This window comes from Teleopsis dalmanni, chromosome 1, assembly GCF_002237135.1.
Source record: "Teleopsis dalmanni isolate 2A chromosome 1, ASM223713v2, whole genome shotgun sequence".
In the NCBI taxonomy this organism is placed as follows: Eukaryota; Metazoa; Arthropoda; class Insecta; order Diptera; family Diopsidae; genus Teleopsis; species Teleopsis dalmanni.
The window spans coordinates 202177565-202205327 of record NC_051846.1 but is presented as its reverse complement, the minus strand read 5'-3'; the positions used below and the strand labels follow the sequence as shown (position 1 = coordinate 202205327).

The following is a 27763-nucleotide window of genomic DNA, read 5'->3' as shown; positions in this document are numbered from 1 at the left end:
AATAAATTTAAAATATGTTAAAATAAATGAAAAACATAAATAGCTCAATAAAACGTATTCGTGTTATTTTAATAAAAAGAAAGATAATGATAAGCATATTGTCTATATGGGATATTATCTGTATGGGATATTGTCTATTTGGGATATTCTCTATATGAAATATTGTCTATAACAATCACCTTCCAAAGATAGTTCTTTCAATTGAAAGAAAGATAATTATTATTATCTATAAAGAATAAAGTCTATATGCAATCACCTTCCAAATATAGGACTAAAGAATGCTGACAACAATAGATTTTATAAAAATCAGGATGTCAATTTTAGTGGTTTGCTTTGACAGTGCCGTATAATATAAAGGAAGAGTTCAGTGCATTCATTTCGTTCTCATAAAAACAAAAAAAATCTAGTAAATTCAGAGAAATAATTGTAAAGAGTTTTTTAATAGTCTAAACCCCTCTATGCCTCCATTCGGAACATTTTTCAATCAATAGTATATATTATAGGTTGCAGCGCACAATTGTCGCTTTTTAATATAATAAATATAATAGTAAGAGATAAATGATATGTATCTACTCAATGTAGCGTTTAGAGTTGTTAGTCCTCATAAATCTTGATATGAGCAATGGGTTCTTATAACGTGTAAGATATATTTGTGTTATTAAATAAAAGGTGTGATATAGAAAACATAATGGTGTAGATGTATTTGTTTATATTTTTATTTATTTTCTTACTTTAGCACTCCTAAGACAACAAAATTACCAGCTATGCTCTGAATCAGGTTGCCACCCATTGAATGAGTCAGTGGAAAGGCGATAATTAAAAGCGAAATTGAATTTAAATTGGATTCGATTTTCATCAGTAGAGTTTTCAATTTCATTTGAAATTAAATTTGTGAAGCTTTTACTGTCTTCCACAGAGTTTTCCTCAAATTTCCTCAAATGCTGTAATTCATTTTTAAACTCTTTGTGCCTTTATTGACTTTCAAAGTGGCAGGCAAAACCTCACTGAGTGTACTTAACACGGCTGTAGGCGCTTATGCTTTGCAGTGTGAAAAGGGCTAAGCTTCTGCTAACATAAATAATTCTTGTTTGATAAAAAAAAAAAAATTATTTGATTAAGCTTCCCTCGTTTATGCAAGTTAATAGGAACAATGTCTGTCTGACTTTTGGTCTGTTTGTATTTCTGTCTGTCTGTGTCTGTGACATTCTGCTTTCGCATAGTAAATAATTTCTTGCTTCTTTGTTGTTGTGATTTCTTGGCAAATGGGTTTTTACTCTTGCTTTTCTTTATTACTTAATCATATATGCACCACCCGCTACTTTACTTACCTTCTTTTCCTCTATCATTGGATTTTTATTTGGATCGCCGAAAACTGTCGCTTCCAATTGATAATTCACTATCAAAGCTTTTTCCGTTGGATGTGGTTCAATCGTACCGCCTTTCCAACGTCTGAGCGGTACGCGTCACAGCAAAGTGAAAGAAAAACACAATTTTTTTTTAAATATTAAATAACACGAAACATTTTCTTAAAAATTTATTTATAATATATTTTTTTAAATAATTTTAAATTTATTTAAAATAAAATAAAATAAAATAACAGAAACAAATAACAAAGTCACGAAAGAATTTTACACTTGAAAATTCAAAATCAAAAGAATAAAAAATTAAAGGAAAATTCTTAACTAGAACCACCACACAATCAGCGGTTGGCGCATACGTGTGCGTGTGATTGTGCGTGGAAAATACGAGGGAAATGGAAAATCGATAAAGCTGCTAAAACAAGGTAAGAAAATTCTTTTTGCAATTTCGTTACATTTCCTAGAGTAAATATTTGCACTTCAAATAAATTTCCATTTTTTTTTGCAAATTAAATGAAAAACCGTAATAAATTTCCGTTATTTTTAAAAATTCTGAATTAATTTTCATTCATTTTCTTAATTGTATTCACACACACACACTCACTTTTTTATAAATTTTGCATCGTCTGTGCTTTGCATATTTGTTGCAGATAATTTTCTTAAGTCTTGTGTAGCGATTTGTTGTTGCAGTTGTTGTCTTAATACTGTTAATTCACTTTCTAATTGTTGTAAATGCAAATCACCGGCGATCGAACTAACTATGTAATATATGTAATGTAATAAAAAAAGAAGTAATATTAAGCCTCCGACTATTTGGAAAAACAGCGCTACTGGCATACGAGGAGCACGACGGACCAACGCATACGTCCCAACGCTTCTCCAATTGGATTCGTTCTGAGCTATTGTTGTTGATGGTGGTTGGTTTTGTGTACTGTTTTCTTGCTTTTTGCTTTAACACAGACATTTAACAAGTTTGTTGTGCTGAGTATTTTCTTTGTTTTGTATTCGTTTGCGTGATTTCAGTGTTATAAAGTGTAATTTTTTTTATTAGCTTACCACACAATTCTATGGAGAAGTGACTACAGTGGCGGCTAAATGAGTTTGTTAATATACATAAATAAATTAATGTAATTTATTATAGTATAATATAATTAACTTGGTAAATATGAAAGTTTAAAATAAATTTATAAAAAACGTAGATAATAGATACTGAAATAAGTATTGTGAGCAAATCTTGAATACGAAATCTTGAATATACAAATCATATTGACAGTGCTAATCTAGCGATTTTGTCAGTGATCAGTGACAACTGTCAATACAAAAAAATCTTAAAATAGAACCATTTTGGTATGATTATATTCTGCATAAGAAACAATGATATTGATGAAGACTGCTACCAATATAATTAATCATGAAAATCTTAAGTCCGATTTTGTAAAGCTGCGGTTTCACTTTTACGCTCGTCTCGCGTTGATTTTGTTTTCAGCCCATTTATTATGTAAGAAATGACTATAATCTATTAAGACTGTTCGAGTTAGAGTTAATTGATGGTAAATTGATGGATATAGTAAATTATGTCGGCATGGCAGCGAATGTTGGTATTTCGAGTAGGGTAAATTAGATAAAAATTAGGTATTAAAATTGTGAAAATTTTATAAGATGTTTAATAAATTAATTTGAAAACTTTTAATCAAAAATAATAAGTAAGGTAATAAATAAATATTTACATAAGTGCAGTGCAAAAAATCCCTAGAAAATTTTAATTTACTTTACCTCAATTTACTCGAACTCGCACACGGCCTAAGCTTATTGACATATAATTATATAGCTGGTAAAATTAGTTCACTTTAATGTTGCCAATGAACAAAATAATCGAATAATAATAACATGATATTTGAAATAACATGACATTGTTTCAACTTTAAAAATATTAGAAAAACAAGAAATTATGGACATGATCACGATTTAAATCAAATCCATTATATTTAACAAGACAGAGAGACTTAGGGACCTTAATATAACTCATGAATCTCTTTTTTCTATTTTAATGGATGTTTTAGGCATGAGACACCCGCCATACGGATTGCTTTATGCAATCTACTTTTCTTTTAAAAATGTATTGTCAAAAGATATGTTGAGAAATGCTGTATTGCAAGAGTTGTGATCTCACATTTATATCATATGTATGGATACTGTTATAGATTTTGCTTTGTTAACAATCAAGAGAATGAAGTACAACAATCTAGTAGCATCCAAAAAATACATACATCAAAATCATACTCATTATTTTTTCATTGATATTCGAATTTGATTTATAACGAATCTAATTCAACGTCATTTACAAATATAATCATAGACTTTTTCTATGAACTGACTGGTAGCTTCAAAATATATTAACCTTAAAACAAATTTAAATTGTTTATTTTGTCGAGTAATTTTATTTTATTTTCGAAATTATTAATACTTTTAATCTACAGTTTCAGTATTATATATTCAATGTCTTTAGTCCCACAGTCCACTCTGCAACAGTTTTGAAAAACTCAGCATTGAGGTCTTCAATAATGCGCACATTTTTCGGATTTTTATCGACTTCATGCAAATGATCCAAAACCATTTGACCTCGTGTATGACCACCTAAAACATCGACTGTAGCGTGCCATTTGTTTGATTTGCTCACAACATGGTTTTCAAAAAGATAGACAGCAGTTAACATGGCATCGCAGGGATTCCAGACTTCAAAGCCCGCTGTAGAGTACTGAGCATGCTCAACTTTATTTAAAGTTTTTATAGCTTCATTGCAGGTTTCTGCCAATGGTCCTAGGACCTCTAGACGCCAGTTCTAAAATTAAGTTTAATTAAAATCTGCATACATTCTTTTTAAATATGACTGCCTTACAAGATACACAGCAAAACGATCGCTCATACAAGGTTCCCAAGGTAATATCGTTACCGGGCAAATTGATTTTTCCAGCACAATGTGCGCTGCTTCTGGATCGCAATAAAAATTAAACTCAGCAGCACGTGTAAAGTTGCCCACTCCTGAAAATTTAAACATATATGGAATTTCGTATAATTTTATAAGTTAATAAATGCGTAGAAAGTTACCTTGATAGTTGCCACCCATTATAAATAAATCTTTAACGTCATTGACAAAATTTGGATACATCGCATAACATAACGCAATATTAGTTAATGGCCCTGTAGATATCAAAGTTATTTGTTTTGGTTTCTATACGGTATATATGAGAACAACAAACTAATTATAAATTCTTTAATTTTGAAATCTCTTAAAATAGATTCAGAACCAGAAACTCACCGCACTACAAAGTTCATTTATTTTACAAACTCCGTGATCTGACTCCGATATGAAATCTTTTATATTCAAGTCGTCTTCAATTAACACATCGCCAAATCCGTCTTCTCCATGAAATTTGAAAGTACTTTCCTGTTGCCTTTTTGGTAAAAGTGGGTCTGAGGCACCAAGATATACAGGTATCTAAAAAAATTATATATTTAATTATATTTTAATATGTTATATGAAAATACTGATTCAATACTGCTCACATTCAGACTATCACTCGCTTTTAATATACGTAATGTATTCTTAGCTGCATTCTCCAAATCGGTATTACCACAACCACAAATGGTTACTCCTAGCAATACAATTCTCTTCTCTTGATGTGCCTTTATAAGCATTAATAAGGCCCATGCATCATCACTGCCTCCATCGCAATCAAAAATTACATATTTTGTTGTCATGACGCCGATTCAATAAAACCTCTGCAAAAACTAGATATTAAAATCTTTATGTACATCCATTGGTTTATTCCCTTGAAATTCATGAAATGAAATTTTATTTTTGGTATGACATTTTTTGTCAGTTTTGGGGACAATTTTTATTTTGATAATTACATAAAAGGAGGCTTATTTTAAACTCAGTCTCAAGCCGGTAGAGATTTATATCACCGAAACAAACAACGAATTCGAAGCTATTGAGGTATATGGTACCTATGTCTGTCTATTAAAACTCTCAATAATAAATAAGTATATCAATGCTAAATTAATAAAAACTTAGATTGGATTTCCGATTTCATCCAAACACAAGAATTATTGAGACTAATACAACCTCAGTGCAGTATTGATACCATTGAAGGTCTTATTTTGATTTCAATATTATTTCTTATTTCTTCCAGTAAAAATCTAATTTCTTTTAAGTAGAAATCTTTTTGAACTGACTAAACCTAGTACTGCCTATTCTTTAGAATAGCCGTTCCACTTTGTCTGAAGAAAGTCGAGTCATAGGACGTGTTTAATCGCTTCTTCCATGTTCTTATTTCCACAGGTTTTAAATAAGTTTCTACTGAGGGTATCTAATCTAGTGCATACTTATAAATCAAAGACGTATAAGGATGAATGATTGACACTACTGTTTGTTGAACTTATGACAATATATATTATTTTATTGCATATTTTCGGTTAAAGTTACCTTGGGGCGTGGTTGTTTTATTCTACCTACCAATAATTTTATGTTTTTGTAATTGTTTTTTGTCGGACGGGATACAGATAGCTATCTCAGATTATCTTACATTTTACAAAATGGCAATGCCTAATCTGGCCAGCTCAAAACTGTAACGTCAGTATGACTGAAATCTAAATTGGAATACCGTTGTCGACTGTACTAATCTTATTTATAGATGAGTAATCTTAATCTGTGATTTCAACTCTATACTTATGCTTTGATGACAGTTTGGTGTACAATATTGATATATCAATATTGTATCTCAATCAAAATATTGGTATACAATATCGTATTACAATTTTCCATTTGACCTGCCTCATGGATGATTTTATTTTTAGATTGGAAAATCAACAATAGATAGGCAGTCTGCAAATAAAGGACCTATTGAGAATATCCAACAATTCATGATTAAAAATAAACATATATTTTTACATTTGGTACATTGGAGAACAACAAGTCTGACGGTTATAAACTTACTTAGTATAGGATTCAATTGTCTTTTGTGATGTTCTAATAAAATAGTACGATTTTAGCTATAAGTGATTCACTTCGTCAAAACAGAAAGTTAATAAATGGGCATTATTCTGATTTTTCGAACACGCCAGTTATTTTAAGCAACTTTTTCCACCGGATATTACCAAATTTCAGAGAAATCATTCAGAGAATGATTTCTGTAACTATCTAGAATTATTCGTATCACAATACATACTTAAAATTTGCCACATTTTGGATTAAGAATATATAACTATGACATTTAATATATATTTTTTTGACAACATTTCTAAAATTTTTAACATACTAAGCATAAAATACTTGAATCTGGACAAAAAAAATTAAGATCGTAGTGTAATCGGCATATCACCAACGCCGCGTATATATGCCACATTATTGATATCTTAAAATCGTAAATTAGAAGAAAAAAATTTTAAACCATTTAGTACCCTTTTTCTGAGATTTATCCGAAGTCTACTACATTCAGTTATAAAATATTTTATTTTTTATAATGGTCTATTAGAACAACTAAACCGAATGTAGGGTACCACTAAAACAATATCACTATTTTTTTTTTAAACAAATACTTTACCGCTTAATAAACGTTTTTTCCAACTTAAAAGCGACAGTATTTTCCGTTTGTAATAAATTTAATTATTTTATAAAAAAATCGTATGATTTAATGTATGAAATGATTTTTTAAATATAATAAAGTACAAATTTTAAAAAGAATTTATTAATTACTGCGTTGAAATTTTTTTGGAATTTCGACACGTAAAACTCGATGTAGACATTTAGAATAAATTATTTATACTAAATCACGAAATTTATTTATTAACTCACTGAGTACTTTTGTTAGAATTTTTCTATTAATTTTCGTAAATGGAATTTCTCAAATTATTTTAATAATATCACCACATAAAGAATGTGAGAGTTTTGACCCTCCTTCCATGAGAATTCTAGTTGATCTTTCCATACTACGGAATGATCCGCTTGCTTTTGATACAAAATATTTTCAAATTTTTACGTCCTCTCTCAGAGAATTTATTATTGATAATTTTAAAATTTTACTTGATATAAAAATATTAACTTTTTTTCCAAGAGATAATAGATGATAGGTTTAGAAACGCATACTCTTAAGTTCTTAATAAAAATTAGTCAAATAATATGATAATATGATGTTCTGTTTGACAATTAATCATTGAGCCACAACCAGATATCAGTGAAGTATAAAACATCTTCAATTGGCAACTAGAAACTCATTAGATATCATAAATAATAAGGAATTTGAAGAATACTAGATATCCTAAAGAGTGTGGAATTTGTTACTCGACTATACGTTAGGAATTATGGTCATGGCATTGGGCGTACGAATAAATAAAGGACGGCGTTCATAAATAAATAAACATATCATCATATCATAATCATAATCATTTCATTTATAAACAGTAATAAAAATGATAATAAAATATCATCATTTTTATAGTCATGACTCTTACAACATATATATTAACGATACTTTAAAGAAAAAAACGATAACTTGTTTAACCTCATATAAAAAGACCAGATCCTGATAATGCTTTAATTGGAACCGCACGAATACTGTTTGGGTTACTGCATTCAACTCTGGTTACTGGTATAGAGAAACCTCTTAATACTCACGATAGCAGTCGTAGAGAAAACATAATCATGTATTCTCTTGGTGACTGCTCTGATCTAGCTTTCACAAGAAAACATTTTCACAAGAAACACTTCTTTGACAATTTGTCAGACTGAACATCGGTAGAAAGAAATATCCGTCAAATTACCTAAACTCAAAATGATTAAATGATCAAAATGATGGTAGTAAAACAGCGAAAAATAGCTAACTATGGGAAGGGAATACATAACTGCTGACCTCCTATTGCACTGGATTATTGTTTATCATTTCATCAAACTAAGCAATAATTGACCTCAGTTCTGCATACCTCCCCGAGAAACCTGTAACCATTCTGAGATTTGAAAACGCGGTGTTGGTAAGTCTGTCAGTTTTCGCAAATAATATCAGGGCTCTATCCTTTATGCATTTTTGATGTATGTATTTTTCAATCTTGAGGTCCTAATGGTACTTTGAAAAGTCTTCTCAGAGCCTGATTTTGTGCAATTTCTAACTGGCGAATAGTAATGTTTGAAGCTTTGCTAAACGCTACACATCCATATAGAAGTGACGAACGAATTATTTGGTTATATATCAGTTTCCTTCTCTTATCATTGATTATTATCATGATGAAGAATTTTCAGTTGAACATATTTAACCCATGTGAATCGTTTGTTCAACGTGATTTCGAGATATTTAACGCTTCCCACCCAGTTTATTACCATATTATATATTATATTATAGTTTATATATGATATATATAAGTATGTATATTATTATATTAACAAGTATATAGTAATTATTGGTAAAGTAAGCTGAGAATTAAGTTTAATATTTCTTGTTTATAAATTATAATTAAGTATCTTTAAAAATTTTTTGTAATTATTATATTTAATAATACTAAATGAGAAACTAATATTTTATGATTTACTATATATAGCTTAGCCACTTTACTGTTGCCTTCATTTAAATTTTTCTTCTGAATTCTAGTAATATGCCGAAATATAATAACTTAGTACAATACAACTGGTATTTTTTATTAAAAAATAAAACTATGTACAAGAAAGTAAGTATAATCTTTGTTCTTTAAGACAAAATTAATGAAATTGATTTATTTTTTTTAAACCCCTAAAGATCGTCTCAATGTTCGATTTTATTACTGTAGGAAATGATGTCGATAGTAATTGGTCTTATAAAACAATGTAATTAATATAATATAGTAATATAGCAAATGCTATCCGACAATTTTTAACTCACAACAGACTTTAGATTACAATATTAACCAAAAAATGCAAAATAAAACCCTGTGAAATGATTGTGAAACATTGTAGTTTATATCTAATCTCTTCACCAATTAAGCACATGAAATATCATAAAAATTAATCTAATTAGTGATATCAACACTAATAACGATTATAAGAAGTTTCATATTGATAACAATAATTTTTAGTGACTATTTAGATAAGAACTTCTCATAAAATTTTGGCATTCTACAAGATACGCTCTTTAAATCTAATCATTTTAAAATACTTTAATTCAGTTATACTTGAGATATATGGAGGTTATTTTTTAAGATAAATGGAGAATAAACTAAAAAATAGATTTTTTAAATCTTCTTATCGGTACCTTACAATCCACTGTTGTTTATATTATTTTAGTCTTATCTTCAATTCGGTGTTATAGTTTCTTATGTTTGTTGTCATAACTTGATAGTATTTATAGCTCACTGTTTAGTTCACTTAAGATAATAGATTCCTACATTTTACGTAAACATATAGATTTCATTATTTAAGTAACTAACTACACAATTATTATCTCTGTTTATATAGCGTATTGCTTTGTTGAAAATTATTGTATTTGTTTATCACTATTATCTATTATATTGTAAAGACTGCATTGAGCAATAAAGTAAAATTATCATCTAAATGTCGGTTAGTAATTATTAAAATTTAAATGATTGCACCCTACGTTTGTCAATTAAGAAGAAATTTTTTTCGTTATATAAAAGACTTTCCTTATAAGTTAACGGCTAGACTATTTAGGGTGTTTAATAATAAAATATATTTTTATATTATCTCTGATTATATCAGTTTTCCTTACTGGCTTATAAAACACATATACCTTCTCTTGTCTATAGTATAAAAAGTGTAAAAAGTGAATTTTATTTGTTTTAATATAAGTTTTATTCATTTCTGTGCTTGAAGTATATAATATTTTAAAAGTAAGTAGAGAAAAAAAAATATCTTTTGATTAAAATTAATAATGATGTTAAATTAAAGTACAAACTGACTACAAACTGACTGACTGACTGGTGACTATATTTTCGAAACTGTCAAGAACTTCATATACAATATAGCCTTCCCGGAAATCAGAGAAAGTATCACTAATAAGCTCATATGCAAATGAGATGAAGAGTTCACTCTCGATCAAAAAACTTATACTTTATAGGTGTTTAATCGAGTTTGAGCAAAGTAAACTGTGAAAAGTGTGTGTCAGGTGATCAAGCTGAGAAGGACCAAGTGGTACTTGATGTACCTGACTAAATAATAAAGCACACACTGAGAAGTGGTGCTTAGAATATAGTATATTATGTCAGTCCAAAATATGAAAATGTTTTGTGGGTAATTATATTTTTAAGTTAAAAATAAATCATTTAATTGAATTTGATCAAATTTCCAAAAAATTATTTGCTGAATCAATTTTTTATGCATTTTTATTTAATGCTTTCACCTGTGGTAAGTGCAAAGTAACCATGTAGGGGTTAAAAACAGTTCTTAGTGCCTGTTTTCGTGACACAATTTTTGTTATAAGAAACTATGTAATCTGATTAAGATCTAATCTTACGAAGTTCTATCAAATTGAAATTTAATTTTAACATGACTCCCAGATATATATTTAACACATTTATAAATATAATATAACCTCAGGTAAAAATATCCTACTGAATCCCCTATATCATTCAATAAAATAACATACAGTCTATGGCTTTCAACTGTGACGTTGTTTTTCGTTTAAATTAAATATTTAATAATATTTAATAATAATTATTATACTAGAGTAATTTGTCTTAAGAATGTGCCGATTCATTACTGCTGAGAAAGAGTCAAACAAATGTACCTACTTATATTGCCAAAACATTTTGTCTTAAAAGTTTTATTTCTTATATCTTTTTTAATTTTTATAAAAATTAATTTTACTATTTTTCACATAATAATAATAACAAATGTATTATAAATAGTATGTATATATAATCTGCATTATACTATAACATATCACATTGGTTATATGTTTACTAGAAGTCAATATTGCCTGATTGTAGAGTGCTCAACCATTGACAATATATAAAAAAATAAGTAAAAATATTTACTTAAACACTAAAATTCTCTTAAAAATAAAAAATTGGGAATGATATTTTTACTAATTCAGAAATTGCCAAAATTTACTTAGTTGAGCGCGAACAATAGTAGTGAGCGGTAGTTTAAATTTAAAGAGAAGGGGCAAGTTCCAAATTTTTGTAAACAAGAAACCGGTAAAGTGGGAAGCATACTTAACATAATTACAATTAAAATTCTAATTAAACAACTAATTATGTGAATAATTTAAACAAAATAATATATTAGCAAACATATTGTGACTGTCACTATGATCACTGATCAAAAATTGTTCAAGAACGAAAAATATTAATGAAGGCTGTTCTGACCTTAGATTTAGCCACGTTGGTTCCAAATATATAATATTAAGCTAACGCACTCGTATATTATTTTTGTATTAACATTTGTACAATGTTTATAACTAAATTTATTTAAAAGAATGAAAGAAAATAATTAAAAGAATTAACGGAGCAAGTCTGTAAATCAAGATAAAGAAGTATATAACGTAACCACACATCACTTTCACTTTTAACATTCTCCATTCTATATTATTCATAAAGAAAACCTAGATAAATGTTTTGCCGTCAAACACATAATATTCTAAAAGATATTACTACAAAGAACCTCAAATAAATTCAACATGAGAACAAGAAACATTTGTTAATATCATCACAACTCAGAATTAACCATTGCTTCCTTCACTAAAGGTCCCAGTTCCAACAATTTCAACTATATTTTTTCCCGGTCATCCACCCTGTAATCCGATCGTCTATATCTTGGATCTATCGTTTCCTTTAACGACTTCTGTTCTACCTACTTTCCATTAACACAAACAATCTATTGTATGTATTTAACACATATCTTCCAAATGACTGAAAAATGTTCCCTGATTTTACTTTACCTTTTAATCGAAGCGAACTTTTTAACATCAATGTCTCACAAATCCACATTTTTTGCTTCCTAAATAACACTTTGGGTTTTAGAAATTTATGTTGAGAAAAATATGTCTTGTTAACTGCTCATATTTGCCCAAATATATCGTTTTGTATACTGATGACTATACATTGAGTAAATACCTTGGGTTGTCAAGAAAAGCCTTGGTAGAAGAAGATTCTTACCAGATAACAAAACTTATCTGGTTCAAATTAGGCACAATGAGTACCAATCAGATGCTTCAACTAAAATGGGTCAAAGTATTGTCACTGAAAGTTTGTTGTGTATAGAAGGATACTCAATATGACTTCGAGTGCTCTCAAATGACTTTGGTTATGGTCATGGCTCTGTGGATGAGGAGAAATCTGCTATCCAGTTAAATGAGAGACATATTCACATTAAAAGAATTGTCATGTAAGGGTGAGGTGATAACCTTCTGAAGGGGAAGCCGTCGGACTTCTATTTTTAGGATGGTTTTTCAAGTCTGCAAAGGGGTCTAAGGGCCACCTTAAGTAAAATAAGAATTATATTTTATATATAAATATGTGTATATATATATTGATATAGATATAATTATTTTCTTCTTTCTTCTTTGTTTATTTATTGTAATAAGAAGCAGAGTATAAATCATATTAAAAAAAATATGCTGAATCAAAGAATAGGTACAAATAAAAATATGTATTATTTACAAATAAATACTTTAAAAGCCTATAGGGTGAAAACAGAAGTACAAGCAGATAGATATATATCAATTTTAATATAATGTATAATAAAAGATATAACTCAAATGTAATTTATTTTTCAGTTCAAAAACTTTCATCGGAAAATGTGTGAAAATTACGTTGTTTTTGATTGCGACATCGGTACCGACGATGCATGGGCTCTTATAATGTTAGTTAAAGGAGAATCTCTATCTGAAAAAGTACTAAGCAATGGACCAGGAAAATATAAAATTTTAGGTGTAACATGTGTACATGGTAACACAGACGTTGATAATGGCACAAATAATGCACTACGAGTTTTAGATAGTCTCGATAGGAATGATGTATGTAAATTGAATTATTTTAACAGATAATTAAGTTTCATAACATAATTGTAAATACCAGATACCAGTGTATAAAGGTTGTGGTGTACCTATACTGCCGCGTACTTGGAAGCGCAGGAGACATTTTCATGGCATGGATGGTTTCGGTGATTTACAGCATGAGAAGGATATTGATATGAGTTTAATACGTCAGGAACATGCGGTAACCGCAATGTACAATATTGCCTGCAAGGTAATTTTAAATAAAGAATAAATAATACAATATCTTTAGAAATTTTAATTATTATTATTCATATAAAAAAGTTTTTTACTAGCATCCGAAACAAGTCGATTTTTTGCTGTTGGGTCCTTTAACAAACTTTGCGACATGTGTCAACATGTATGGCGACAAATTTCTAGATAATATACGCAATGTATATATAATGGGTGGCAATTTTCGAGGTTAGTACATTTCAAATATATAATTTTATAACATGGTTAGACAAGATAAACCAAAGGTAAAAAAGGTTTTCCTTTAAGAAAACTAAAATTAGCACCTATTAAAATTTTAGTAGCTACCTGGTTACCGTCCAGAAGCCACTCAGATTTGAGATGAGGTACTATAAAAATAGCAATAAAATTTATAATTCTCGGTCTTCTTCACCACTTTCTGAGGTTTAGTGTATTAAATGACTTCGAATGGTGTCTAAACTGAACTGACATACATATGTCACTATATGATAGGCCTGTAGAGTTAAATCAATATCAACATAATTTACATTTACCATACGTTTTATTTAACTATTTATTAGGCAAAGGAAATATTACTAAAAGTGCGGAATTCAACTTCATGATGGATCCCGAAGCAGCTCATATAGTTTTAAGCCGCTGTTTAAATACACCAATAACCATCTTACCATGGGAAACTTGCATTGATGGTGATTTTGGCATAACACTGGTACCCATAATTACTAAAATATTTTTATCATTATAAAAAAATATATATTTTTTAAATAGAAATGGCGTTTCGAGGAACTTGGTTCCAATTCTAGTAAGGAGATTCAACTAATGAATTACGTCGAGAGTGCAATTTTACTGCCTAAAGGTTTTGTCAATTGGATTGTTTGTGATGCCATTTTGGTAGCAGCATATCTATTTCCACATTTAGCAATAGCCAGTAGTCGGCAATACCATGTTACTGTGGAACTGACTGGCACACATACGCGAGGTCAAATGGTGCTCGATCACTTACGGCTTACGGAATCTAATGCGAAGATAATTACACAAATAGACAAAAAGCATTATAAAAATATTATTTCTTGGACTGGTGGCTTAGAGGAGTTGAATATTGAATAAAAATATTACACAAGTAATTAACTATATTTTATCTAGAAAGGAACTGAAGTTTTTATTTATGATATAGACTTTAAAAATAATCATTATGTTCGTATTTAGAATGTGTAGTGCTTTAAAATAGTAACATATTTTAATATTTAGATAGATTGTAAAGAATAGAATAGATAGACAACATTGTGATTCGTGATTAGATATGGTCACTATCTATATAGTACATTATAAGATTATCGGTTTAGGTTAGATTTGAGGGCGAATCAAAGACCACATTACATTATTCTAAAGCTCTTGTTTTAAGAAGTATCCTCTCTTAATAATTTCTTTCAAGAGAGTTTTGATGACAAGTATATATCTGATTCAAGAGCTAGCTGTTTCTTTTCAAGTAATTAATATCCTTAAAGAATTTTGTGTGAGTTTTAATTTCATTTTCTGATAGTTCTTCGGGGTTCTTAAAAAAGTGTTTTCCAAGAATTTTTCTGACTAAGGCTAGACATCTGTACATTAAATTTTTTCTTCCTCACAGCAAAGGCATCAAAGTTCGTCAATTAGAACTCCAAGTTTATCTGCATGCCTGCCTATTTAGCAAAGACCACAACAACTAGTTGCAAGGGATATAATCTTCCCGATTTCGGTTCTATTTAAGTAATTAAGTTTTATAGTTTTTAATGAATTTGTAGATATCCAGCTTTAGTTTTAGCACAAGTTGTATTATTTTCCCATCTCAATTGAACTTTTTAGAGGAAAGAAGAATGTATAATAGATTTATAAAACTTGACTGGTATGTTAATATATAAAAGATAACTAATATACTTTGAGACTAAAATCCATAAGTATAAAATTATATAGAGTAATAACAAATGATTTATTAAGCATAATACCAATCCTTATTTATACTAAGCTAATAGTGGCAATATTCTTTATTAATAAACTTAAGGCAATTCCAGTGTTATCGAATAAAATCAGATCCATCAATATTAGGTTACAGCAGATGTCAATGAACCAAGTATAGTTCGAGTTTTAAAGTATTAAACCACAATTAGATAATTAGATCGAACCTAAAGATACCACAAGATAATGTCAAGTTTAAACACTCATATTCTGACTTGTCAGAGAGTCCGGGTTGGGGATTTATCAGTAATTGTTCTTCAGAAAAAAAATTTCGCATCTCTTATTTATTTTAGAATAGGTTAGATCAGACTATTGACTATAGTCAGCCAACCGATAGGCGGCAGGCTAAGTCAATTAATTGGCACAGTATTATACTATTTAGACTTATCTGGATTTTTTAATGAGTTTTGATGACTTTTCTATTGTACTTTTTTCTAAAATTAGAAAAAGTTTAGTCTTATAGAATTGCCTTAAATGTTTATTTTTGTGTATCTTTTTTCTAATATTTATTTAATACAACGCTGGATATATTTTTTATACTTTTGTATATGAGTGGCAGCTGTGATTTAACATTCGAAATAGGCAGGATAACCTTGGCGGACTGTTAGTTCTTATCTATTTTATCATGAAATGTTTTTCCATTTAGGTATGGTGATGTGTTTATGATTAAGTGTTCTTTGAGTGCTTTTATAATGAAACGTGTAAATATGGGAGAGTCAGTGTTTTTGAAAATAATTTCACTTATAATTAATGTGCTATAATTTTTCTTTTTAGACGGAATTTTTCTAATTTTGCAAAAAGATAGTAAAATTTATAAAATAAAAAAATAAGCAGTAATTTAGGAATCACTTTGACAATATTAAGTGCTATATAAAAGCAAATTAAAACTTTATTATCATAAAAAATTATCTTCTTCATACACAAAGTATTATATGTCATTGAGGACGAAAGACACAGTTTTGCACCCAAAAATAATATACCGTTCCCAACATAAATCTATTTTATTATTGCCTTATAAATTCACATATATAGATTTAGTAATTATGGAATAACAGGTATTTGTACAACTTATAAAGAACTAAATCATACAATTTATTCCCGGCACCCTCTGTAAATATATAGCAGCTCAATAACATTAAATAAAAATATTTCAATCAATATTTGTTGTAATTGCTACAACTGTTTTTTCCTGCATTTTCTCCATGCCTTATTAAATTCACTATATATATCATCAATTTTCTCCTTACTTGATGAGTCAAACAATCAATCAGTCATCATCATCATCAGACTATGTTGACAATGTTGTTGGTCATATATTTGCGCAGATTGAAAAAGTTAAATATTTTCATTTTCAATTTTCCCGGTTTCACTTTTTCTTTGCGGTGCCTAACGCCCTTCACAGCTTTGACGACCATGTGCTGCCGTAGCTCGTACAAGGAAATCCTTACTCCTCTGCACTTCACATATACACACTTGCATTTATACTTGCAAATTTTTTATCAGAAGCAGTGCCAGTCACAAACACAAGTAAACGAAGCATATCGAACGCAAACAATGCCGTCCGCGTTTTGTTTGACCAGTCATAGTTGTCCACACAGATAAAACAATGTCAGTCTGTCAATACTAAAAGAGTCAATACAGTCTGTCAATACCAATGTCAGTCTGTCAATAATAACTAATACTATAATAACCCACAAATAGAACCTCATTAAAGCATTAGCAAAAATTACACTTTTTACAATAAATGTCATTTATTACAATAAATATCATTTATTACAATAAATATCATTTATTACAATAAATGTCATTTATTACAATAAATGTCATTTATTACAATAAATGTCATTTATTACAATAAATGTCATTTATTACAGTAAATGTGATTTATTACAATAAATGTTATTTATTACAGTAAATGTCATTTATTACATTAAATATCATTAATTAGAATAAATTTCATTTATTACAATAAATGTCTATTATAACAATAATCGTTTTTCCAACTTCAACTATTCTTCAACTTTGTAGTACTAACCAGAGTACAGCGCAGTAAGTACTATTTTACGTCATCCAAATAGAACTGCACACCAACTATCCACTTGTGATAACATAACTTATGACAAATGTAATTTAATTGTTGCTGCTGATTCACAACACTAAATTTATTACAATTATATGAAATTAATATTATCACATCGACGTGGTTATCACATCCATCACCTCCATTATACTAAACACACTACTTATACTAAACTCTATATTAGTGGTACCGTAAGTATTACTTATTCCATTGCATTAGAATTGTAGTTTCTTAATATAAACTTAGACTTAAAACTACTGCACAGTCTTATCCCAAATCGATATATGCGAAGAATTGATCACATCTCCCTAATTCTCAATTACAATTGCAAACTTACTATCGACTTTCTATCTAAAGATACCAGTTCGTCGGAAAATATTTAAAAAGGGGGATTTAACTATTCATACTTATGGCTCTAAAATAGGTTAGAGAGTGGATAGTGAAGTTTAGCATTAGAATTTAAATGTATATTTACCTTTGAATTCTAGTTATATTCAAACATTATGGACTTCTTGAACAGTCCAAAAACACAAAAAAACTATGCGTTCTTCCGGCCAAAAATGCCAGGAAACCTGCAGTTTGTCTTAAAGTGTGTAGTATATTGAATACGAACTTATTTATACTGGCACGCAGTCAGTTGGCAATAAAGTTCTTGAGCTTTGTCCCTAATTACATATGGGATACTTTTTTGATTCTATACGTCAATGAGCGAGATTCAGTTTCAATGAATTCGATTCAGTTTTATATTTCCCTTCAGTATAATCTGTCCTCAAAGAGTATTGCTCGTATTTTCAAGATGAGTGATTAATGATATGCATACATTTATGCGCATCACGAGCCAACTTTAATAGAGAAAGTCTTGACTCCTTTTGAAATTGAATATTGACTCTCCCTCCATTTGTATAGAAGAATGAGGATGTACCTACATCACAGCTATTTTAAATTGGATGCCTAGAATCACTAAAATAACCTAAATCGCTTTCTTCATTGATTTAGTTTGTCATTTTAGGTCCTTTACCGAATGACCTTAGTGAATTACGAAACCCGTTTTAAAAACATTATAAGCTTTATTAATGCTTCAAAAATGGTTTGAATCCCAATCTAAGACCAAGTGATTAGGATTACCGAAATAACCTTACTTAACCTACCTCATTAATTTCCTCAAACCCGTAGCAATCTAAGCGAAAATTAAGATTAACAATGTATTTCACATTTACTTTCTGAGTATTAAAATCTTTGCCGAGAGAGTTTAGTTAGTTATAAGACTCTATGTATAAACATTTGCGCTTCAGTAAAGTTTGAAATTAATTATGAATCATAAGAATCATAATCTACATAAGAGTCTTACTTAACCTATTTCATTCATCATCATTATCAACAATTCCTGTATCTCTCACTGGTGCATAAAACCTCAAACTGTTTCAATAATTCACCCAAATCCGAAGTAATCCAAATGAAGCAGAAAATTAAAGATATATTCGAGATTTTTTTTTAATTTAAAGCAGTGGTTCCCAAACTCTTTTTGACCAAGGTTGCTCTATGATATTTTTGTCCTTAGTAGGGACCATAGAGTTTAAGAATAATAAACTGTATAATTATTTTAATATGCTGTATACATCTTTATGCAAGTACAAGCTATTTATTCATACCTGTTAAATTTGATACACGTACCAATTTTAACCACAAATGGTCCGTGGAACACCGGTTGGGAACCACCGGTTGGGAACCACCGGTTGGGAACCACCGGTTGGGAACCACCGGTTGGGAACCACCGGTTGGGAACCACCGGTTCCCATATACTTATACTATACATATATATTTAACCTGCTTATTTACTTTCCAAAAGATCCTAGATACTCACAAAACATTTTGAGTTTTATTAAACATTCATTTAGTGTACTTACTTATACTTATCACTTGGATGCCTCGGATCACTGTGATAACCTTACTTAACCTATCCCATTGTCGAACTCATACTTCCCGTAGACCCAAACTAATCTAAGCGAAGCCGTCGCACATTGCTTGTCTATAAAAGTTTTTTACTCACTGTCACTTTTGTTATCAAAAGTACTGTAGTTGTGTTGTTGTTCTTGTTGTTGTTTTGTCGTTTTGTTGTTGTGCGGCATGAAAAACTTTGATAGAGTCGACTCTGCCTAACTGTGTATGCAGTTTTTAGTTTGCATTTGTTTGAGTTCGTATCTATGTTTATGGTGGCACATGTGTTGGTGAGTATCTGTGTGTGTTACAACATGATTATATGAATGCCGCCATAGAATTTATCTTTTGTCAAACTTGCAGTTCTTGACTTGCGTCCCACGTCCGTCTGGTTCGGCATACGTTTGACTCATGCAATTCAACGCAACTTTATTTCATTTCATTTGACTTTTTTGATTTATTTGTGCGTTTGCGCTTACATTTGCTTTTGTTTTTGTTTTTTATTTTTGTTTTTTATTTTGCCTTTGATTGTTGGCTTTTGTCTGTGACTTTGCGTTGCGTTGCGTTACGTGCTTTTACATTATTTGTTTTTCTTTGTTTGTGTTTTATTGTGTTTATTCGCTTTGTTTTCTTTTACATATATGGAGTTGTGTGTGCCGCTCCGTGCCGCTTTGTGGACTGTTTGGATACTTTTTTGCTTGATTTATTTTCTTTGTGTTTTTGGATTTTACATTTTCCACTTCATTCATTGCGACTGTAGTCACTCGAGTTTTATTCGAGAGCAACAACCGTGCGAGTTGGACGTCTATTTTCGAGTTTGTCGTGTTGACGGTTAAACCTAAGCTAATACCTAAAATAATATTTTTTTTAAATTTCAATTTCAATTTCTTAAAGTGCAATTTTGTGCTATTTTAAATTTTGTGATTTTTTTATAACGTCGGCAAGCTTTAAACAAAATAAAAGGTGTTTATTAATTTAATAAAATAAAATAAATAAAAAAAAATACCTTAAACAATAAAATAATTATTTTAACTGATCGAATGAAAATATAAGTGCACATAAATAAATTTTTCAAGAGAATTTTTTTCACCCAAGTTGTTATCCTTTAACAGTAAAATAAACAGTAGAATAAAACGTTATAAATTGTCCTCATATTCGCACACTTAAATTCTTATGTGGCCGAAAACCAGTTTCAATTCGCCTTTCTCTATTCTAGAAATTTAATAAATTTTTTTCTTTTATTTAAATTTAAACCGTATTTAAATCTAAGAAAAAAATTAAAAAATTTTTTTTTTATTTTTTTTTATCTCTTCACTTTACATCAGTTTCCTTGTCTGCCTTAATTTGGTGTCTTAAACGCTACTTGTACGTCATATGAAGACCGGCTAAACGCCAATACAAACACGCAGACACAGACAGCTTCTGTCCCTAATACTTAACTACTCCAACAGTGCTCCAGTGTGCACGCACAGCTTCCAAAGCAAACAAGCACAAAAACTGCCACAACTTCACATAACAGCACAAAAAGTATCTGCCAGCGCATTCTCATACAGTACAAAAGCATTTAACAACACCCAGCACACAGCACACAGCATAAATCTTACAGCATCCAGAACCCAGAATCGAGCATCAAGCAGCTAACAACTAACAGCCAGAATCATGTCTGACGGTATTGAAGTTGAACAAATGGTCGAAACCAAACCAAGAAGGGTAAGTAAAGCAAAAGTGAAGTAAAATTCTCGTTTATTATTTGTTTTTTTTTGTTTTTGTTTTTTTTTTTTTGTTTTCTTAAACAAAAGTTGAAAAGTTGAACTTCTTGGAGATCAACTTAAAGCAGAAAATAACCTTCAAGAGTGCACAACGTCATGTCGTAATCTTCATCTACAACAGTTTCCCCTTATGCGCAAGTATAAATGTATCCAAAAGATACTACAACAATTCCGAAAAATAGCAACAACAACAGCCGCAACATTTCGCACTCATATTTCTTTTTTATGCTAAACAAGTGAAATCCGAGGAATTGATATTCCATAAGTGTTGCATTCAAAGCGCTATGTCTTGTTCCTTATATATGTATGTCTTGACGACAAAGATACTCACTCAGATAAATGCTCATACATGTAGTATATATACATACATATATGTATCCGTATTTTTGTTAAGATATCAAGTCATTTCTTCACTTTACATTCCACGTTCAGATTGTTGACTTCTTTCACAAGTTTTTTATATTTTATTTTTAATTTTAAATAAAATGAAATACTTAATAAACGAAATTTAATTATCAACTTTTTCTTTAGAAAAACTTCGATTTTCTGCCTTCTAAAAATATACGAATTTGTCACGGTTGAGTATAAATTTTTTTTTTTTGATTTTTGTTGTGTAGATATTAAAGTCGTACCAATTTTTTTAAATGTCACGTTACAACAAACAAAATAAAAAACACGAAACTTCTTAACAAAAACAAAAAAAAAAATAATCAAAAAAAAAAAATCACAAACCAAAAAAAATTTAAGAAATAAAGTATAATTTTAGATATTGCTGAGAGCTATAAACTAGCCCACATACGATACATGAAACATAAAACAATAATAAAAGATACAACGGCTGGTGCGAGATACTGCCAAAAACCGCCAAAACTCTAACGGATTTGTTAAAGCTACAAATTTTAAATTTAATTTAAATTTTACTCTTTGAGTTTTTTTTTTTTGAAAGTAAATATTTAAATTTTCTAAGAAAACAAATTTTAATTCAAAAAATTAAGTTACTGTCTAATTTATAACAAAATAACTATTTGTTTCAACCGCAACTTCATTGATACTTCATTCATTCTCATGTCGTGATATTTTTGGAAATGTTGGCTTAGTTCAATTGATTTTATAAATGTTAATCCTCACGATTCTACTATAGCTCTTTTTCCATTGATTACTGGAATAGAGTTTTGGTATTTTGAACTACACAATCCAACAGTTGTAATCTATTCTTTATGTGCTCCTAGAGATGGTTTAAGTGGATTCAACAGTCACACCGAGGTGTTTAAAGCTTCCCATCTACTAAAAAAAAATTATTATATTATTTACTCCTAACAACTGAAGATACATTTATTAATTTTAAAACCGGAAATATTGTACTAAAAATTGTATTAGATAAATCATCTGGAATACCCAATAGTAAGCAGTTCCTAATCGGCATTAAGAACTGATTGTACTAATTGGAACATATCACTAATAAAGTTATTACTATACCGTTATATGTATATATATATAACAGAATAAACAGAATATTAAATAGAACTCTTTAGCTATGATTATTAATAATTGCAACTTGTCTACAGTGTCTAACCAATATCCAATGCCTCAATTCAAGACCTCTAAATTTTCTTCAGCGCATATAAAATGAGTGTCACTTTTTTTATAATCAACATCTATTTTCACTTTCTTGCTTTGAAGACAATAATTCCTGACATTAGGGATGATATCGTTAAAAATAGTTAAAAACTCCTTTGTGGCACTTCAGTTCGTTAGGAATATAGTAAATGCCCATATACCGGTCTTCTTGAATGTAATCCATTATTTCATAGATTTATTTTAGGATCTACGCAGAGTAGTTATAACTTTCATATCTAAATTTGTTTAAATAAAAGTGACTGTATGATTTTTTGGCAATAGATTGCAATGAAAAACTTTTACCACAAATATTTTCATATGTCTGTGGTGCAATCTTCTCTTCATCGTAGTAAAATTGTACAATTTATGAATGTTTTCTTTTGAATTTCACTCACTTCACTCTGTTTTGCAATAACTTTGAACGTGAAAAACAAAACTTAATCAAATATTCATCAGTTGTCAACTAATCTTCCATCTATCCAATAAAATAAAAGTGAGCGTTCTCCAAAATTGAATATAATGTACATACCAGAGTTAACATCGTTTCAAAGGTTCATTGGAAATCAATATATATCATATATTATGCAGAAAAGTCAAATGTATAATATTTTTTTCTGTATTTTATTTTATAATTTTTAAATATGGGTCGGTGATAAAATAATTGGTTAAAAATCTAGAAATGGCATTAATATCCTTAATGATGTATGATATATAAAGTGATTGGTTGGAATATTGGGACTCGCTTTTATATTCTCTTAGAAAATTTGAACTTCGGATATTAGACGTTATGCTAAGAGCCTAAAAATTATTAGTTGTGCTATTTTTGATAATTCCCTTATAAATTTTGGTCAACTTATATATTGACGATATTATTTTAAATTTTCAATGCCCTAAGATTTTAATAACTCTATTTTTGTGTTCTAATGACATGGATTTTATTTTATTAATTATTATAGTTTCTTTTAATTCTCTTAAAAATCATTAATATTAGGTATAAAAATTTTCTATGTTGAAGATTTTTACTTGAGCTGTTGGAAGTTACATTATATAAACTAAATTAATATCGTCTTAATTAGAATTGGAAAATATTTTTTTTAGAATTTAATTAATATATATAGTACTATACGTAACACAATGGATCTCTTGGCATTACCGTTTAACTCTAGTTACTATACGTGATATGAATGTCACATTTCTTGAAATTAATCCTACTTTATCCTTTCCTGTGTTTTTAATTAGTCTTAATAGTTTTCATGAAACCATTCTCTCATATTCTATAATACAGTTCCTGCTTATGTTTAAATATTCAAAAGTCACGCATGACATATTCCAATTGATTTTTATTAAGTATATATACTAAAATTTTTACAAAAATAAAAACATTAAGAAATCTCTATACATTATCCCTGCTTTCATTTAAATAACATATACAGTATTTACTTGAACTTCAATGGAGTTTCATAAATATTTTATGAAAACCTTTTTGTTACTCAAGTACTTCTGCATAATTTTAATTTCAAAATATTTAAAACAAATTAATTGAATCGAAATATTTTATGTTGCATATTATTGTTTCAAAAGTTATTATAAATTTTCCAATAGCTTTGAATACATCATATACATCATAGAAAATTAAAATTTCTTAGACTCCATCACAAAATCTAAAGGTTCACTTAATGCATATCCCTAAAATGTATAATACATATTAATAAGTATAATGCACTCCAGCACCCCCTCACACAGAAGCAAAGTAATTTAATTATAGTTCGCTACCATAACTATATGAAGGGCATTAAATTCGAAATTTATGAATCCATTTGAAACATGGGTTATCCATCCAGCGGCGTCAACCGACATCCAAGCCGCACATATTTAAAACGAAGTGCTCGCGACTTCAAAATGGAATGGGACTGAGTTTATTTTTAAAAATTTTAATTAATGTGAGTGGGGCACTTGCCTTGAATTCTGCGGCAGTTCGTTTACTTTCAATTATTTTATTATGCAGGCCTGAGATACTGAGACTGTATCTGAATATGAAAATGGAAATGAAAATGAAATATTTCTGTTATTTATGGCAATCAAACCATATCACTTCATATCGAATCGATGCATAAAATATTATATTTGGTCGTCTTCCTCTGATAACGAAAATATACTCAATACTCATTTTGTTTTTTTTATTGAGGAAAATAACAGTGAAGTCATTGCAGATAAAACTAAATTAGTAATTTATTTTTTCAATTATACTTCATTATATTCAAACTGATAGATACGAAAATAATAACTGTGCATTACAAATATTTCCCTAATCAGAAAGTGAGTTACTCACTCTCTGTGTATGGTTCGTGCAGTTTGCATATGTACATTATAATTATATAGTTTTAGAATAAATTTTATAATTATAGAAAAACATATTTTATTTATAATCTGTTTTCTTAATTCTGTTATTCTTAATTCGCAATTTAATTTAATTGTTTTATATTATTTAAATTATATTGACAAGATTTATTTATAAAACTTGACAAAACGCATGTTCAAAATTTTTATAACATGTATGTATCTGTATCTGTTTGTTGAGCAGTAAAGCATCGAGGGCCTAGGGGATACTAGATACTTACCCGCTAAAATCTCCTCCTACTGGATGGTTGTAAGCACGCCTTGTCAACATTGTCCTTTGTCATTCGATTTTATTGTTTGCTCTGTGAACATGTTCTATTCTTCTTAGTTTAGTGCAAACCTATTAACTGTGTTCCACTTTTTAAGTGAGCCACATATCATCCCAAGAATCTGCTTAGCTATTCACTACTGCGGATCGGACCTTACTGCGAAATTAATTTATCTAAAAATAATAATAATATGGTCTGTAACTGAAAGAAGTCACCATTGTCGCAAAACTCCTTGTAATCGCTAGGCTAAAGAGCTGTTTGTTCTCATAACTACGATCACATATCCCTCTTTAGTAAAGCAGAAGTGGTGCAGTCACCATGTTCAGCGTTACCATTTCAATAAGATTGATGTTACTGAGAAGACAGAAGATCTGCTTTTCTAGGAAGCAGATGTGACCTTGTGTCAAATTTTTTGTGACTGACTTTGATATTGGTTAGGAGAAAATTACTAAGCTGGGAGCTCTTAAATTTATCTGAAATGATTTAGGAAATCTTAAACATTTGATTTTTTAATTCTTACTGAGCTGAGTATTTTCTATGTAATTAGAACCGGTAAACCGTACAAAAGTTCTGTTGCAATAATCCGCTCCGTATTTTCTTTTAGTTTACATATCTTTAATGGTTCATTTATTTGTTAAGATATTGACATTTTATATTTTATGGTATATTGACATTTCGTGCTTGCTTATCGCTGTTACCAGGACTACTCAAGAATATATTAAAAAAAAAATTGGAATAAATTTTAATTTAAGATTGCCATTTTAAATTTTGAAAGTGTGGAAAATTAAGCATTACGTAAAAAAAATGAAGATTAAATTAAAATAAAAAAAGTTGGTTTCTAAAACGTGGAAACTCTTACTCTGCCTTCACAGTGGAATAAACCACCACTTGTTCATGTCTTGTTCACCTCTTGACCACCTCTCGTCCACCTTCTTTTCACCTTTTTTCTACTCTTATCCACCACAAATATATCGAAAGAGTTTTCATACTTTGATTTCTGTAAAGAATAGGATAGGTGTTTAAAGATGTTTTACACTAATATATATTTAATAGAAATTTACCTCATAAATATCTTATTACACTATTTAACTTTGAACTAACTTTCATAGCCATCAGTCTACTATCTAAACTTTAGATATATATATTATAGAATATAATCTAATGCTCATCTTAACGCAGTAACCTATTTCGAACAACACTTCAAAGCTCTCAGTCTACTATCTAAACGTTATATATATTATATATAGTGACAATCTCGCGCACATCTTATTGCACTATTCTACTACAAATAATACATTAAAGCTCTCAGTCTACTATCTAAACTTTAGATATATATATTATCGAAGTCAATCGCATGCATATCTTACTTCAAAAAAAAGCTCCCGATGTATAGTACTATCTGACATTAGAAACAAATTGAGGTTAAGTACAAAAACAACCAATCGTTTTAGCGCACAGTTAACGTCACTATCTCTCCAATACTCACAAGAATTATCTATAGTGTTTGCACATGTCCATGACTTTTATGACCAAATGTTCCCCATTAGTCATTTGCCAAAATGGCAAACTGAAAACATTTTGCACTCCGCTAATCTGGCTTAATAAATGCTTTATTATACCAAAAAACTCTGCAAAAAAGGTATATAATACTTTATTAATGATTATATACATTGTGACCGAAAAGTTTCCGGAAATTTTAAATAAAACGCAAAATTCTTAATCTTCATCAATATTTATTTAATCCCTCAAAATATGCTCCATTAGAAGCGATACAACATGCCAGACGTTCTCCAATCATCAAAACATTTTTTATAGGCGCTTTCCGGTATGGCTTTGAGTTCCCTCTGCGAATTCTGTTTTACGTCTTCTATGGATTCAAAACGCGTTCCTCTGAGTGGTAATTTGAGGTTGGGAAACAGGAAAAAGTCACACGGTGCAAGATCAGGTGAATACGGTGGCTGTTCGATGGTATTTATTGAATGTTTGGCCTTAAAATCGTTGATAATGTTGAACAAATTGAGGTGAATCGGAACAAGCCGGGCGTTGACACGTCGCATACACAAATTGTCCACCAAAATCAAACGAGCCATCTCACGACCGATGCCTAGCTCTCGTGCTATCT

At 29.5% G+C, this 27763-nt stretch overlaps 3 protein-coding genes across 5 annotated transcripts in view; 2 read left to right on the top strand and 1 right to left on the bottom strand.

The window, feature by feature from the left end:
* The window catches only part of LOC119671389 (coactosin-like protein), a 57071-nt gene that overhangs the window by 16832 nt on the left and 12476 nt on the right, over positions 1–27763 (top strand). Inside the window, exons 1-2 of one of the 2 annotated variants that reach the window (XM_038082002.1) lie at positions 20350–20552; positions 20915–21299. The exons of the other annotated variant lie outside the window; for it this stretch is intronic. Coding sequence (XP_037937930.1) covers positions 21249–21299 — 51 coding nt within the window. The 5' untranslated portion in view covers positions 20350–20552; positions 20915–21248. Of the gene's footprint in view, positions 1–20349; positions 20553–20914; positions 21300–27763 lie in introns of those variants that run through there. 2 annotated transcript variants of the gene reach the window in all.
* On the top strand, positions 1627–14696 carry LOC119671387 (inosine-uridine preferring nucleoside hydrolase-like). 2 transcript variants are annotated; one of them, XM_038082000.1, is made up of 6 exons: positions 1627–1783; positions 13115–13354; positions 13416–13586; positions 13669–13795; positions 14146–14291; positions 14351–14696. In XM_038082000.1, exons 2-6 carry the CDS (start codon positions 13136–13138, stop codon positions 14687–14689), a joined length of 1002 nt encoding a protein of 333 aa, XP_037937928.1. In that variant the 5' UTR covers positions 1627–1783; positions 13115–13135; the 3' UTR covers positions 14690–14696. The 2 variants fall into 2 exon arrangements, with proteins under 2 accessions (XP_037937928.1, XP_037937927.1); XM_038081999.1 differs by lacking the exon at positions 1627–1783 and adding an exon at positions 11460–11534.
* LOC119671388 (pyrimidine-specific ribonucleoside hydrolase RihB-like) lies at positions 3836–7047 on the bottom strand. The gene is made up of 6 exons (XM_038082001.1): positions 6962–7047; positions 4923–5138; positions 4675–4854; positions 4464–4587; positions 4255–4397; positions 3836–4197 (listed from the first exon to the last, which is right to left on the bottom strand). The coding sequence occupies exons 2-6, from the start codon at positions 5115–5117 to the stop codon at positions 3844–3846; spliced, it is 996 nt and encodes a 331-aa protein (XP_037937929.1). The 5' UTR covers positions 5118–5138; positions 6962–7047; the 3' UTR covers positions 3836–3843.